This window comes from Moschus berezovskii, chromosome 17 (genome assembly GCF_049115385.1).
Source record: "Moschus berezovskii isolate FMDL1 chromosome 17, NW_MosBer_1.0, whole genome shotgun sequence".
Taxonomy (NCBI): domain Eukaryota; kingdom Metazoa; phylum Chordata; class Mammalia; order Artiodactyla; family Moschidae; genus Moschus; species Moschus berezovskii.
The window spans coordinates 66,493,220-66,507,235 of record NC_142476.1 but is presented as its reverse complement, the minus strand read 5'-3'; the positions used below and the strand labels follow the sequence as shown (position 1 = coordinate 66,507,235).

Genomic DNA, 14,016 nt, shown 5'->3' with positions numbered 1-14,016 from the left:
ACTCAACTGAGTGACTGATCATGCATTGAGATAATCATACAGTTTTTGTCTTTTCTTTTATTAATGTGGTGTATCACATTGATTGGTCTGCATATGTTAAACTACCCTTACAACTCTGGAATGAAACCAACTTGATCCTACTGTATGATCTTTCTTATGTATTGTTGGATTCAGTTTGCAAAAATTCTGTTGAGCATTTTTGCATTCATATGCATTAAATGGGGCCAGACCCACATGTCTCTGAAGAAATATTGTACAGGTGATAAAAGTGAGACAGTGAGCGCATATATTTGTTCCAAAGGTTAGATCCAATCTCCCTGAACTGAAACAAGATTTTCGGCCATCTTTTAACAAAATGATGCAGAGTGTAAGCCCTCCCATCCTTTCGTTGGTGTCTTCATCTGAGAAGCTTAAAGTGTAAAATGTCAGGGTTAGTCGAACCCTGAAATTCATTTTTATCCTAGAGCGTGTGTACAACTATCCTAGAGAGTGTATGCAAAGAATGTCACCTGCCATTTCAGTAAACAAGCGATGCTGTAGCCATCCAGCCATCAACCACTGCAGCCACCCCTGACGATGCACCTTCAGGGGAATTCAGGTTGGAGAAAAACAAGATACTGGCTCTAGATAGTTAAGATGCATATCTAAGGAGTAATTTCAATAAACCCAGACTCTTTTGCATCTTCCCATACATAGAAAAGCATTGAGATCTTTAGATGTCCATTTTTTTGTGTGATTAGCATTAATCTTTTGATGTTCAACCACATGTTGTTCGTCTGTTTTCAGCAAAAACTCCTATAAACCCTGGCTCCTCCCTTACCTCTTGGGAACAGTCACTCGGAGCTATCTGAGAGGCTGCTATCCTGAGCCATAATCCTCAGTAAGCCTGCCAAATAAAATATAACTCTCAACTTTCATCCATGCAGTTTTTTTCAGTCCGCAAGAGTGTTCATAAGAGCTACAAAGGTAAGCGAAAGTAAAGCAGAGCAAAACCATGAGATGGGGTAAGGGAAGGTAGAGACGTGTGCGCGTGCATGCTCAGTCACTCAGTTGTGTCCAACCCATGGACTGTGGCTCACCAGACTCCTCTGTCCATGGGATTTCCCAGGCAAGAATACTAGAGTGAATTGCCATTTTCTCCTTCAGAGGATCTTCCCAGTCCAAGAATGGAACTCATGTCTCCTGCGTCTCCTGCATTGGCAGGCAGACTCTTTACCACTGAGTCAACTGGGAAGCCAAGATAGCTAAGAGATGATCTAAAAATGGTCTTCAGAAAATGATGACCAGTGTTTTGCATCTTCAATAAAGAAGAAAAAAGAGAAAGAGACTCAAAGAGAGGTTTCGTGTATTAGGTTAGGTTACCCTATGAATGGAGATTGCTAAAGAAAAAAATGGAATCTATTTCTTTGGAAGTCTAAAATAATCTGTCCGGGATATGTTCAACCTCATTGAAAGCAGGAATCATATGACCTCTAAAAGTCCTTAATGACCCTGGCATTTTTGGTTTTGTTCTGCTTAAGTCAAATTGCCTATACTGTTCTGGATGCTTTTTGCAGAACTTGGAGAACTTCTTGAAGACAGGGATCATTTCTTCTCTCAGGGTTTTCATTCCTCAAATACCTGGTTAAAAGCTACCTATCCTCATTGGGGGCCCTAGAGTACTCTTGCCTAGAAAATTCCATGGATGGAGGAGCCTGGTAGGCTGCAGTCCATGGGGTCGCTAAGGGTCGGACATGACTGAGCGACTTCACTTTCCCTTTTCACTTTCACACATTGGAGAAGGAAATGGCAACCCACTCCAGTGTTCTTGCCTGGAGAATCCCAGGGAAGGAGGAACCTGGTGGGCTTCCGTCTATGGGGTCACACAGAGTCGGACATGACTGAAGTGACTTAGCAGTAGCAGAAGGAGGCAAGTTCACAGGAGGCAGACCGGGGCATTGGTCCAAGTCCAGCTGAACAGTTGACTGTCCCCTCATGCTATGGTCTAGGGCACACCACTTAACCTCACCAAGCCTCACTTTCCTCATCTTCAACATACGTTATATGGCCACACACATGATGCAAAGTTTTGAGGTTTCAGAAAATGTGTATAAACTTAGCACACAACAGGTAGGCACAAGGGAATCACCTTTATTATGCTATTTGCCAAAGCAAAACAGTAGTCGCCGGAGGTACAGAATAGGACCTGCCCTTATTCAGACCCTGAGCTTCAATGAGGGCAAAGAGGATGACCATTTTAGAAGGGGTTCTCCCTGAAACCTTGTCACTACAGGCCTCCTCTTAGAGCTGGGAGGAAGCTTGGGAGAGACATGGTTCTTAAGGCAAACTGGGGAGGCACATCAGATTTCTTAACGCCAGACCAACATCAAGGAGCTCAAAGGATATGTGTTCATTTGAGCCAGTGCTGATGCATCACTGTTGCCCACAGGCACTTACAAAGCAAAATGGAAACACGCAGTAGGATTTGAAGCAGGCTTACAGACTAGTGCACATGATCATCGAGGTGCCCCGGCCAGGTGGTGACTGGTCTCCCCACAGAAGCAGACAAGGAGCATCCATTCAGCTGGCAAGACTCGGGGAGAGGACAGCCCGGCCACCCTAACTCAGGCTCTCTCTGCCGGCTCCCACCTCCACCCCCGGCTTCCCGCACATCTAAGGTCACGTTCAGCAGCAGCAGCTTCCACGTGGTGAGGTGGTTCTGGTCCCCTGAGCGGCCACCTTGACCGAAGAGGCGGAGGGAGACTTCTGCCAGCTCGTCTCTGCCGTGCGGCCTGCCTGGCTATGCCACCGGGGCGTTTGGGGGTCCCTTTCCTCTTCCCCTGGGGGCCTGGGGACCACACCCTGGCTCTCTTCTTTGCACCAGGCCCTGGAGATGTCTTCCGGCCACTTGTGGGAGAAGCTGGCTTCTTGAAGGAGTCTTTCTGAGATGAGGCCCGGTTTGGACTGGAAGCTAAAGTTGCATTGGACAGTTTTCTAGCAGCTTTCTCAGACTGCTCCTTTAGCACATCCAAGACCATCTCTGGAAATGAGCATTAATTTAGAAGAAATATTAGTCCTGGAAAGCAGCTGTAAGGGAAGTGCCACCCAGGAATCCTATGCCCACTTGAGGGTTCTTGAATATAAATTCTTTTGAAATTAATATGTTTAATGCCCTGGCCTTGATCTAAATAGAAGACTTTTGTAATGGGGTCACTCCAGTAATGCGCACCTGTAGAATAGTGCCCTTAAGACAGCACCTCTCTTCTAAAGGTATTTCCTGACTCCCTACCCTACCCCAAGGAAGAGGTCCTCACTCTCGGGGCCCTCTCAGACTCCTGGACATCGTTCTAGCCAGAATCGTAGTGTTCTTTTATTTCTTCACTTGCCTGCACTACCTGCCCCCCTCTCCTTTGGCTCTAAACTCCTACAGGTCAAGTTACTGGTGTATCCACCCCCAGGGATTAGCACAAGGACTGCTGTAAAGTACTAAATGGAAGAATGAATACGTGAATGATTGAAGGAATGAAGGGCAGCTCGTGCTGCCCCCTGGTGTGCAACCAAGACATACAGCCTGAGCCACAGGTTCGAGTCCTCTCCCAGAGGATAAGCCTTAGGTGAGAAAATAGGACCTGCCACCCCGGGATGGCAGCTGTTTGCACGGGGCACTGTAGCCAGGGCCTCGATGCCAAGGCCTGAGCCTAAAGACAAACATGGACTCACTGGCGAGTGGCCTGAACTGGACCCGCTTACTCTTGGTTTTCACCGGCACTGGTTTGTACTTGCATTTGCCTGGAGGCGCTCTCCTGAAAACAGATGGAAAAAGTGAAGACGGAACCAGGAAATAGGTCTAGAGGTGTAAGAACTGAGGTCAGCCTTCCCCTCCCCACAGCGATGGGACAGATGACGCAGGGAATCTTCAGTGAGCTCAGATGGAAAGGAGGAAGGACACGGGCATCACAGGGACACTTCAGGCCCTTGGGGGACATTGTAGGGAGGGGGCTGGGGCATGGGCGTGGCAACAGAAAACAGAGTTCACGTCCTAGGGACCACAGGCAAGTAAGCCTTGCTGAGTTTCAATTTTCGCAACTATAACATAGAAAAACTAATAGCACCATCCTCACAGGGAGATGAGGAGGATTAACTAAGAACTGGGTACTTGGCATACCATAAGTGATGAATGGATACCTTGTTGTTATTGTTATTTCGGGAGGTTGGTTTGGATTTTGGGGGGTTTTTTGGCCACACTGCATGGCATGTGGAACTTCCCTGACCAGGGGGTCAGGGAACCAGGGATTGAACTCACGCCCCTTGCAGTAGAAACACGGAGTCTTAACTACTGGACCACCAGGGAAGTCCTAAATTATTTTCTAAATGAGATCTTGAAAAACACCTGGAGCAGTGCTCAGCTCATACAAATGCTCTGTGGGTAACGATGGTAGTGATGGTGACGAGGAGGGAAATGATGCTCTGCCTCTGCTCTGATGGTAGTGGTGAGTCCCTTTAAGGAAAATCTCTTCAGATACTCATGGCGCAGCCCCCGTAATACCAGTCCCTCTGCCTCCTAGTATTCTGATTCTTAAACTGCTGTCCCCGAGTGCATCTTCTGAAATGAAAGGGGCTTGCAGACTAGGAGCATTTCCAGCTAGTTGGTGGCAAAGCCAAGATTCACACCCAGCATTCATACCCAGCTGGGATGGGTGCATTTAGTGCAAAGACAGGCTGAAGAAGTAAACAGCCAAATCGGGACCCATTGCTAGAGAAGTTGTTGGGGTTTTTTAAAGTCTCAACAACTCAAGTCGTCATTATAACTGAACTGAATGGGAGGTGCTGAAAAGACTTTGATCCAGAAAGAGGGATATGTTCCCATCCTCTGGCCCCTCTAACTAGCTCTACCTCAGGCAAGCAATTGAAAGTAGTAAGGCTGTTACCCTAATCTGCAGATTGAGGGTGTTACCCTGCCTCGCTAGGATTCTGTCAGCATTGAATATCAGCCTGCATGCACAGCACCCAGCACGGTGCCTGGGACACAGAAATGCCTGGATAAATGTCAATGTCTTCTAGGTGGAACAGCCTTTACCATTGCCTTATGACTGACCTCTCTTGCTGCCAGAAGTGAGCTAAATTATCCCCTAACCTAATAAGGAAACTTTCAGAGGAAAGGAGAAGGGATTCACACACCTGTTGTGTGAAAGAGGTTGATAGAAAGAGCAGAAAACTCCCCACAGTCTCTGTCAGTCACCGGGAGCACTGTAAAGACCCTGGGTTTGCTCCAGCCCAGATCACAGGAGATCTGCGTGGAGGAGACCCCGCAGTGGGGACAGCTCAGTCCCTAATTCACCCTGGCAACCCTTCCCCCATTAGGAGAGGCCCCAGGCACAATCTTGAGGACAAAGCCCCTTCCAGGAACTTCTGAGAACACCTAAAGAGAGCCCTATTGCCAAGAGGAACTGAGCTAGGCTGGGCTTCTGAGCCATCACCAGTAGCTGGACTGAGCTGCCAAATATCCTCTGAATAACTACCCCAGATATGGTAACATAAGCCTCAAGGGAAGTCCACCTTGGCAGGTCTACCTTCAGGCTGATTTGTGGGGAGACTTTCCTGCTTTGGGTAAGAATCCTGAGATATTAATAAATCCAGTGCACTGCCCAGAGCTCTCAGGATGGATACCCCACATCACTCTCCCAGGGACAGATATGAACACACACTCAAAACCCTCACAAATGGGAAGCTGTAGTTTGGCTTTTGCCAGATGAGTTGAAGGTTGGTTAGTCCCTGAGAGAGATGGGCAGAGAAGCAGTTACACCTCATAGAGTTCACCAAGTGAATAAATGCTATCCCTGAATTCCAGAAACAATCAGGTGGAGACACAGAGAAACCTGACAGTTGAAGATACAGCTGTTTCTGGGACTCTCCTGGGACTGGTCCAAGACTGTGCAGATACCAAAACCCAGTGATGCTTGAGTCCTTTATATAAAATGATGGAGTATTTGCATATAACCTGCACATCCTCCTGTATACTTTAAATCATCTCTAGATTGCTCATGATACCTAAGAATGAAAATGCTATGCAAATAGTTGTCAATATAATTGCAAATATTACAGAAACTGTTGCCGAGGCACGGCAAATTCAACTTTTGTTTTTTGTAACTTTCCAGAAGTTTTAAAAATATTTTTGGTCCACAGTTGGTTGAATCCACAGACATGGGACCCACGGATATGGAGCGCCAATGGTATTTGCCGAAGACCAAGCCACGGAAGGGCAGCAACATTTACTCAGGTGGTCAGAGTTGTACACCACTGTCAGATGATCCCAGACAGAAGTTTCCAGAAGCATATTTTTAAAAAAACAAACAAGGGACTTCCTTGGCAATCCAGTGGTTAAGATTCCATGCTTCCACTGTGCAAGTTTAATCCCTGGTCACGAAACTAAGATCCAGTGTGCAGCACAGTGTGGCCAAACAAACAAACAAGACAGGAGCCGCAGGTGTACAACTAGTCATCCTATAAAGGCTCAAGATCTTCATTTTCAACCACAAAGAGATCATTTCCCAAATATTTCATAACTGTCCTACACTTTCGTCAGTCCAATCTACTTTGAATCTAAAGCAAAGATTTGCTTCGTTGATCACTTCTATTGATAGTAATTCTTGGGGAGTGAGGGCTGTCTTTCTGATCTGCCATGGAGATAAGGACTAATTCCAATCAGCTGAGAAGAAAAGGAACCCAAATCTCACCTTGATGGGTCAACAAATTTGTAAATGGATCCGCGTGGTGCATAGGCACTGGGGTAAGAGGTGGCCAAGAAGTAGAGCTCCCCTGAGAAAACAGGAACAGACCATCAGGACAGGACACAAGGCCGGGCCCAGACAACGAGACGCACAGAAAATCATCACCAGGGGGTTATGGCCCCGAAATACATGAGCCCCAGGAAGGGGTGCCCAGAATCCCACCTGGGCGAGGCCTCAAGGGCTGTGAGCTCCCCAAGGAGAAAGTCCATCTCAGCCCCCAGACCACCTCGGAGTGTCACCCAGCAGAGGCATGTTTCTGCTGTACGTGCTAAGTTGCTTCAGTCATGTCCGACTCTTTGTGACCCTGTGGACTGTAACCCACCAGGCTGTTCTGTCCATGGGATTCTCCAGGCAAGAATACTCGAGTGGGTTACCATTTCCTCCTCCAGTAGTTCTTCCCAACCCAGGGATCAAACCTGCATCTCTTACATCTCCTGCATTGGCATGCAACTTCTTTACTACTAGCGCCACCTGGGAAGCCCATACGTTCCATAAACCAAAGGCTTCTCATCTCATTTACCACCAGTTTGCTTTCAGAAACTTCACCTCAGTGAGTCTCCATCTCCCTTCCCAGCTCTTCAGTACTGATAAGGATTCTCTGTGAAAGCCAGAGACAGGCGAGCTACAGGCTGAAGACCACTTATTATTGAGTTGGTCAAAGTTCATTCAGGCTTTCCATAACATCTTACAGAAAAATCCAAACAATCATTTTGGCCAGTGATGTTCAATCACTAAGTCGTGTCAGACTCTGCAACTCCCTAGACTGCAGCACGGCAGGCTTCCTTGTCCTTCACCATCTCCCAGAGTTTGCTCAAACTTGTATCCATTGAGTCGGTGATGCTATCCAATCATCTCATCCTCTGCTGCCCCTGTCTTCTTTTGCCTTCAGTCTTTCCCAACATCAGGGTCTTTTCCAATGAATCAGCTCTTCGCATCACATGGCCAAAGTATTGGAGCTTCAGCATCAGTGAATATTTAGGGTTGATTTCCTTTAGGATTGATTGGTTTGCTCTCCTTGCAGTCCAACAGACTATTTGTTACCCCTTCTTTAGGGCTTCCCTGATGGCTCAGTTGGTAAAGAATCTGCCTGCAATGCAGGAGACCCAGGTTTGATTGCAGGGTCAGGAAGATCCACTGGAGAAGGGATAGGCTACCCACTCCAGTATTCTTGGACTTCCCATGTGGCTCAGCTGGTAAAGAATCTGCCCACAATGCAGGAGGACTTGGTTCGATCCCTGGATTGTGAAGATCCCCTGGAGAAGGGAAAGGCTACCCACTCCAGTATTCTGGCCTGCAGAATTCCATGGACCATATAGTCCGTGGGGTCGCAAAGAGTTGGACACGACTGAGCGACTTTCACTCACCCCTTCTTTAATGCATTAGTCCCCACTCCCTGCCCCCCACTTCACTCTGCCCTCCAGCTTTACCTTCTTCAGTCCTGGCTTCCTTATTTCCCATGATCTTCCGCTCATTCCTCAGCCCCTCAGCTTGGTCTTCTCCACACCCCGAAGAAATCACCTCCACCCACTGTTCCCTTCATCTCTTTCACAAGGGCCCCTGTTTCCTCCCATTTTCTCCTGTTTGAACTCCAGAAAACACCATTCCCTTCTCATAGTAGCTACCTCGTTCAACCTCATATCACAGTTTCCTATGAGAGACAGTGAAGGGTTTATGAGCCTGACTTCAGCTAGATAAATGTGAGTCTGAATTCTGATAACACTCGCTACCATCTGTATCGTCCTGGGCAACCCTCGTGTTATTTATTCATTTGTAAAAGAGAAATAAGAATACCTCCCCTGATTATTAGGTATTGAGTGAGAAAGTGTTCAATCACCGGCAGTTCCTTTTACTTCCTTATGTCTCTGTTCACTGTGATAGCTTTTTGAACCTGGCACAATGTGTTGTCCTACCACCCTGGATTTAATACTCTTGCTATTGTGTGCTTCATGCAAGCCCTCTCAATTTATGGAAGGAAACATCTCACCAAGGTACAAATTGGAAAAGCCTAGAGCTTTAAATCAGAGAAGGCAATGGCAAGCCACTCCAGTACTCTTGCCTAGAAAATCCCATGGATGGAGTAGCCTGGTAGGCTGCACTTCATGGATCCCTATGAGCTGGACATGACTGAGCAACTTCACTTTCACTTTTCACTTTCACTCATTGGAGAAGGAAATGGCAACCCACTCCAGTGTTCTTGCCTGGAGAATCCCAGGGACGGGGGAGCCTGGTGGGCTTCTGTCTATGGGGTCACACAGAGTCGGACACGACTGAAGTGACTTAGCAGCAGCAGCAGCAGCAGCAGAGCTTTAAATGGCTCTGGGCTATTTAAACAATCTTCTTCCTTGAATTTGTGGTAAACAGTGACTAATATTTGTTTCAGGCCAAGTGTGAGGCTATGTTCTTTGCAGCACCCTGCACACAATGTAACAGCTGCCTAATAGGCTGGTTTTGTGGACTGACCCTATAATCTTCCCCTTGTAAGGGGTGGTGGGGGTGGGGGTCTGAGGAGTTAGGACAAACCTTTCCCTAGAGCCAGTTGGCCCCTCTGATTAGAAACCATCACCTCATCCGAGGTGATGCTGACATGAGATAAATGAGTTGTCTGCCAACATGTACAAAGATCACCCTTGGGCACAGGTCCCTCCAAACCATGCAATTTCTGGTCTAAAAGAATTGGAAACCCTGTGTTGCTGCATATTCCCTACACTGACTATAGTTTATGTAAATTATATATCCGAAACATGCCATAGACTTCCCATCGTATTTTTAGAAGACAATGCTAGAAGGGAATTTCACCTATAGGGTCTAACTGACATTTTTAAAGTATTTTGTTTAGTCGTTAAGTCGTGTCTGACTCTTCTGTGACCCCATGAACTGTAGTCTGCCAGGTTTCTCCATCCGTGGGATTTTCCAGGCAAGAATAGTGGAATGAGTTGCCATTTCCTCCTCCAATGGGGATCTTCCCCACCCAGGGATCGAACCCATGTTTTCTGCATTGGCAGGCAGATTCTTTACCACCGAGCCACCTGGGGAGCCCCTTTAGAACTATATTTTAGGGTAAGAACAACGCACCAAAAAACTGTAACAGGCTATATAAAGCAAAACACATGCAATAGGAGTTGACTGCAATCCTTATGACCTCAGCCAGCCCTCTTGGCAATGTGCTTCAGTGACTGACATTCGGAAACCCAACCCATGAGAGCCCAGCTGTACAGCCGCACGCCCACCGTTCACTCCGGCTACTCACTCGTTTATTTGTGCCAGCTGTCGGCTGGAGGAGTCAGGAAATAACTGTAGCGACAGTGAAGGAGAGCTCTGGTGCAACGAAAATGGGGCCTATCACGCTCGGTTCTAAACATGTCAGTAATGGGGAAGACCATGACACGCGCGGAAAATCTGAATCGCTGTGCAGAAACAGAAAAGCATGCCACTCTGAAGGAAATAACTTGCCTCAGGGACAGCCACCCTGGTTTTAGGGCTGCCCTTGGGCAAAGTCTGGCTTGGGAACACCTTGGCAAGTCCACTCCATCAAATTCAGCCAAGGACACTTTTGTTTGCCAGATGTACTGAGTGGTGTTCAAAAACTGCCTTGTTTTCTCCTGCAAGAAGTCTACGGGCTAAACAAACCAAACCACCAAAACCTGGCTTTTCTGTGGCCTCCTGAAAAGGAACAAACCACAGAACGTGGCAGCCCAGGGACCCCGGGCAGGCTCCCTCCAGGGGTCTCGAGGCTCTGGGGGCTCCAGCCTTCTTGGGGCACCAGCAGGGGAGAGGCCCCACCATGGCCTGTGGCTGACATTCATTTACATCATCCACTTTGCACTGAACATGCCAGCCTGTGGTTTCTCCCCTTTTTCATATGTTTGGACTTCCAATTTGGAACTCACAAAGACTCTTCTCTATTAAGAATGCTTAAATTTTCCAAAATATCATCTGCCTCTATAAAATATTCATCTCAAACTATTCACAAGCTAATTGAGGACTTCCCTGGCAGTCCAGTGGTTAAGACTCCTCACTTCCATTGCGGGGGGTGCAGGTTTGATCCCTGGCCAGAGATCTAAAATCCTATATGCCATATGGCATGGACAAAAAAATTTTAATTAATAATAATAAAACATAAACTAGCTGAGAGGAAGGGTGCAACTGCTGACCGGCTTTCTTTATGTCCCACTCAAGTGAAACTTTTGTACAGCCACCCTTGGGTCAGAGTGGAAAGAAACCAAACATTGAAGAAACCATCAAGGCTCTGATTAACACTTGTAGAGAGTCCTGTGTCTGGAAGGGACCCCTAAGAGATCATTTTGTTCTCTTCTGTGCCTCAGAGCATGGCTAGATGCAATGCCAAATTCTGGAAGGATCACAGGCCTTGTCACCACTTATGTAAACAAAATAAACTTTTAACTTTCAAAATGACACATAACTTTAATATAAAGTTCAAATTAAAACTTCATTTTCTGAGTTTATTATTTGAGGATATTTATTTTCTCATTTGTTTTGTATGGGGATTTTTTGTTTCCTTTTGTTTTGTTTTTAACTTTTTATTTTATATTAGTGTTGAGCCAATTAATAGTTTTGATAGTTTCAAGTGAACAGCAAGGGACTCAGCCATGCATATTCATGCATGTATTCTCCTCTAAGCTCCCTGCCATCCAGGCTGCCACACTGAGCAGGGTTTCCTGTGCTAAACAATAGGTCCTTGTTGGTTATCCATTTTATTTTATATTTTTAAAAATTGGAATATAATTGCTTTACAATGTTGTGTTAGTTTCTGCTGTACAATGTGAATCAGCTATGAAAGTGAAAGTGTTGGTCACCTAGTCATGTCCAACTGTTTGCAACCCCATGGACTGTATCCCTCCAGGCTCCTCTGTCCATGGAATTCTCCAGGCAAGAGTACGTTGCCATTTCCTTCTCCAGGAGATCTTCTTGATCCAGGAATCGAACTCAGATCTCCCACATTGCAGGTAGATTCTTTAATGTCTGAGCCACCAGGGAAGCTGTGAATCAGCTATAAAGATATATATCCCTGCCCTCTTGAATCTTCCTCCCACCCCACCCATATAGGTCAACACAGAGTGGATATTTATTAAAGCTAAATCCCTGTCTCTTTCCCTTCACCGCTCTCTCTCATATGTGCACAAATGCCTTGCTCTGCTGATGCCCTTAACATACGCCTAATGGCTCTAGTGTGTAGCCTCCTACTTAGCTGTCTACCCTTTTCCCAGATGTCTCAAGAAAGAAATTCTCCCTTGTTCATTAACAGAAGTTGCCTAACAAACTCTGGGCAGGATCAGGAAGAGCCCAGCCCAGCCAGTGGCTGATCATCAGAGGTACTTTCTTCCAGGCAACACCAGAAGGATAAATACCCACTGTTGGCTCTGTCTATGTTTGTGTAACCACAGGTTAGAACAGAATTAGGGAGGAAGAGCACATGCCCTCCTTCGCAGTCAAGGGCTGAACAGACTTCAGTGCAGACCTCGGTCTAACTGCACAGTGAGCTGCACAGCCAGCCAAGAAGGGGAGAGTTGGCACAGTCTGTTTCCTCATTGGTGAAATAAGCAAAATAATTACATTATGGGGGTGTCATGATTACTAAATAAGATTTTAAAACGTGAAATACCTAGAACAGTATCCAGTTCATTATAAAAGGTGGCCGATAGTGAAAATAGGAGAAGAGGTAGTTTCTATTTAAATAATAAGGGTCATAATAACAACAGCAATGATAGTTATTATATAAATGTTTGGGGCTTCCCAGGTGGCTCAGTGGTAAAGAATCCACCTGCCAAGGAGGAGACGCAAGTTTGATCTCTGGGTCAGGAAGATCCCCTGGAGAAGGAAATGGTGACCCACTCCTGTATTCTTGCCTGGGAGATCTCAAGGACAGAGGAGCCTGGTGAGCTACAGTCCATGGGGTTGCAAAACAGTCGAACATGACTTAGCGACCAAACAACAACATAAATGTTCAGTTCACAATGCCTGCGATTATCTAAGATCCAGTAACCAGAAATACAATAAACTGTTAACATTTGTTACCTGCTTCATCTTCAGCAAAGGAGATGATAAACTTGCTGTGTGTGCTGATCAGCCCTGGGAAGGCACAGGACTCAGTGCTGCCCAGGCATATGTCCTGTTTCTTCCATTTCTTGGTTTTTCTATCTTCCTGCAAAGCCATAAGTCGACTAGATGAAAAGCAAAACCTTATATTTTAGGAATCCATATCTCTACCCGGCAGGATATTTTTTTTCCTCCTAGAATCTGGGAATCCTGGAATAGTAGGACTGAATCTTCCATAAGAGATCAATAACTAACCTCCCTTAGGAATCAAAAAAGCTGCTTCAGAGATATTTCTGACACCATCTTGCCTTAGATGGGGAAGTTCATTTGCTATTTTAAGAGGAGTTTGGTGTCCTGTGAAGGCTTCATCACCACAAAAGACTAAATTTTATTAGCTGGCTAGTTGCTTATCATCTCTAAGCCCCAGTTTTCTCATCTATAAAATGGTGGATAGTAAGAGAATTTACCATAGGCAAGAATTGTTAAGGTTAAATAAGATAATATATGTAAATATTCATATATTACCCATGTGCTTAGCATACAGTAAGGACTCAAAACCAGTAGATATTATTATTATGTCTGTAGAGTAGCAGATGTTACTTTGTATTCCACTGTCATCTATCTGAACTAAAAGAAGGTTTTTAGAAGAAAAGGGAGAGAAAATTGGGTAACCAGGGGTATCAGCTGAAAAGTTTTATAGAAACAGAGATGCTCAACCCCCAGTAATTCTAGTGCATATGATTCAATTAAAAATCACTGCATGTCTGTTATGTGTGGGGGTGAAATGGTGGGTAGAGGTTATGGGAAAAACAAAAAGAACAATTAAATCCCAAGGATCTGACAAATTCCTTGACAGGCAGACTACAAAGACTCACTCAGAAAGAAATAAGCAGAGTAGCCTGTGTCTGGAGGTGGAAAAGGCAACGCACTGCAATATTCTTGCCTGGGAAATCCCATGGACAGAGGAGGCTGGCAGGCTACAGTTCATTGGTCAAAAAGAGTCAGACACGACTTCGCGTCTAAACAACAACAAGCCTATATCTATTAAAGAAACTGAATTTGTATTTAAAAGTCTCCACAAGGAACACTTCAGAGGACTTCTGGTTTCTGGTCCAGCATGTAAGAAGCTTGGAAGTCGGCACACCATCCTAAAATAAGCAAAAGACTGAAAAATCAACAACTATTCTTAGATTCA

General features: G+C 45.8%; 1 protein-coding gene across 1 annotated transcript in view; it reads right to left on the bottom strand.

Moving 5' to 3' along the window:
- Window positions 1–2,118: 2,118 nt before the first annotated feature.
- The window catches only part of HHIPL2 (HHIP like 2), a 29,646-nt gene continuing 17,748 nt past the window's right edge, over window positions 2,119–14,016 (bottom strand). The window contains exons 6-9 of the mRNA XM_055419862.2: window positions 12,801–12,946; window positions 6,714–6,795; window positions 3,700–3,782; window positions 2,119–3,019 (exon numbers count right to left, since the gene is read on the bottom strand). Coding sequence (XP_055275837.2) covers window positions 2,604–3,019; window positions 3,700–3,782; window positions 6,714–6,795; window positions 12,801–12,946 — 727 coding nt within the window. The 3' untranslated portion in view covers window positions 2,119–2,603. The remainder of the gene's footprint in view (window positions 3,020–3,699; window positions 3,783–6,713; window positions 6,796–12,800; window positions 12,947–14,016) is intronic.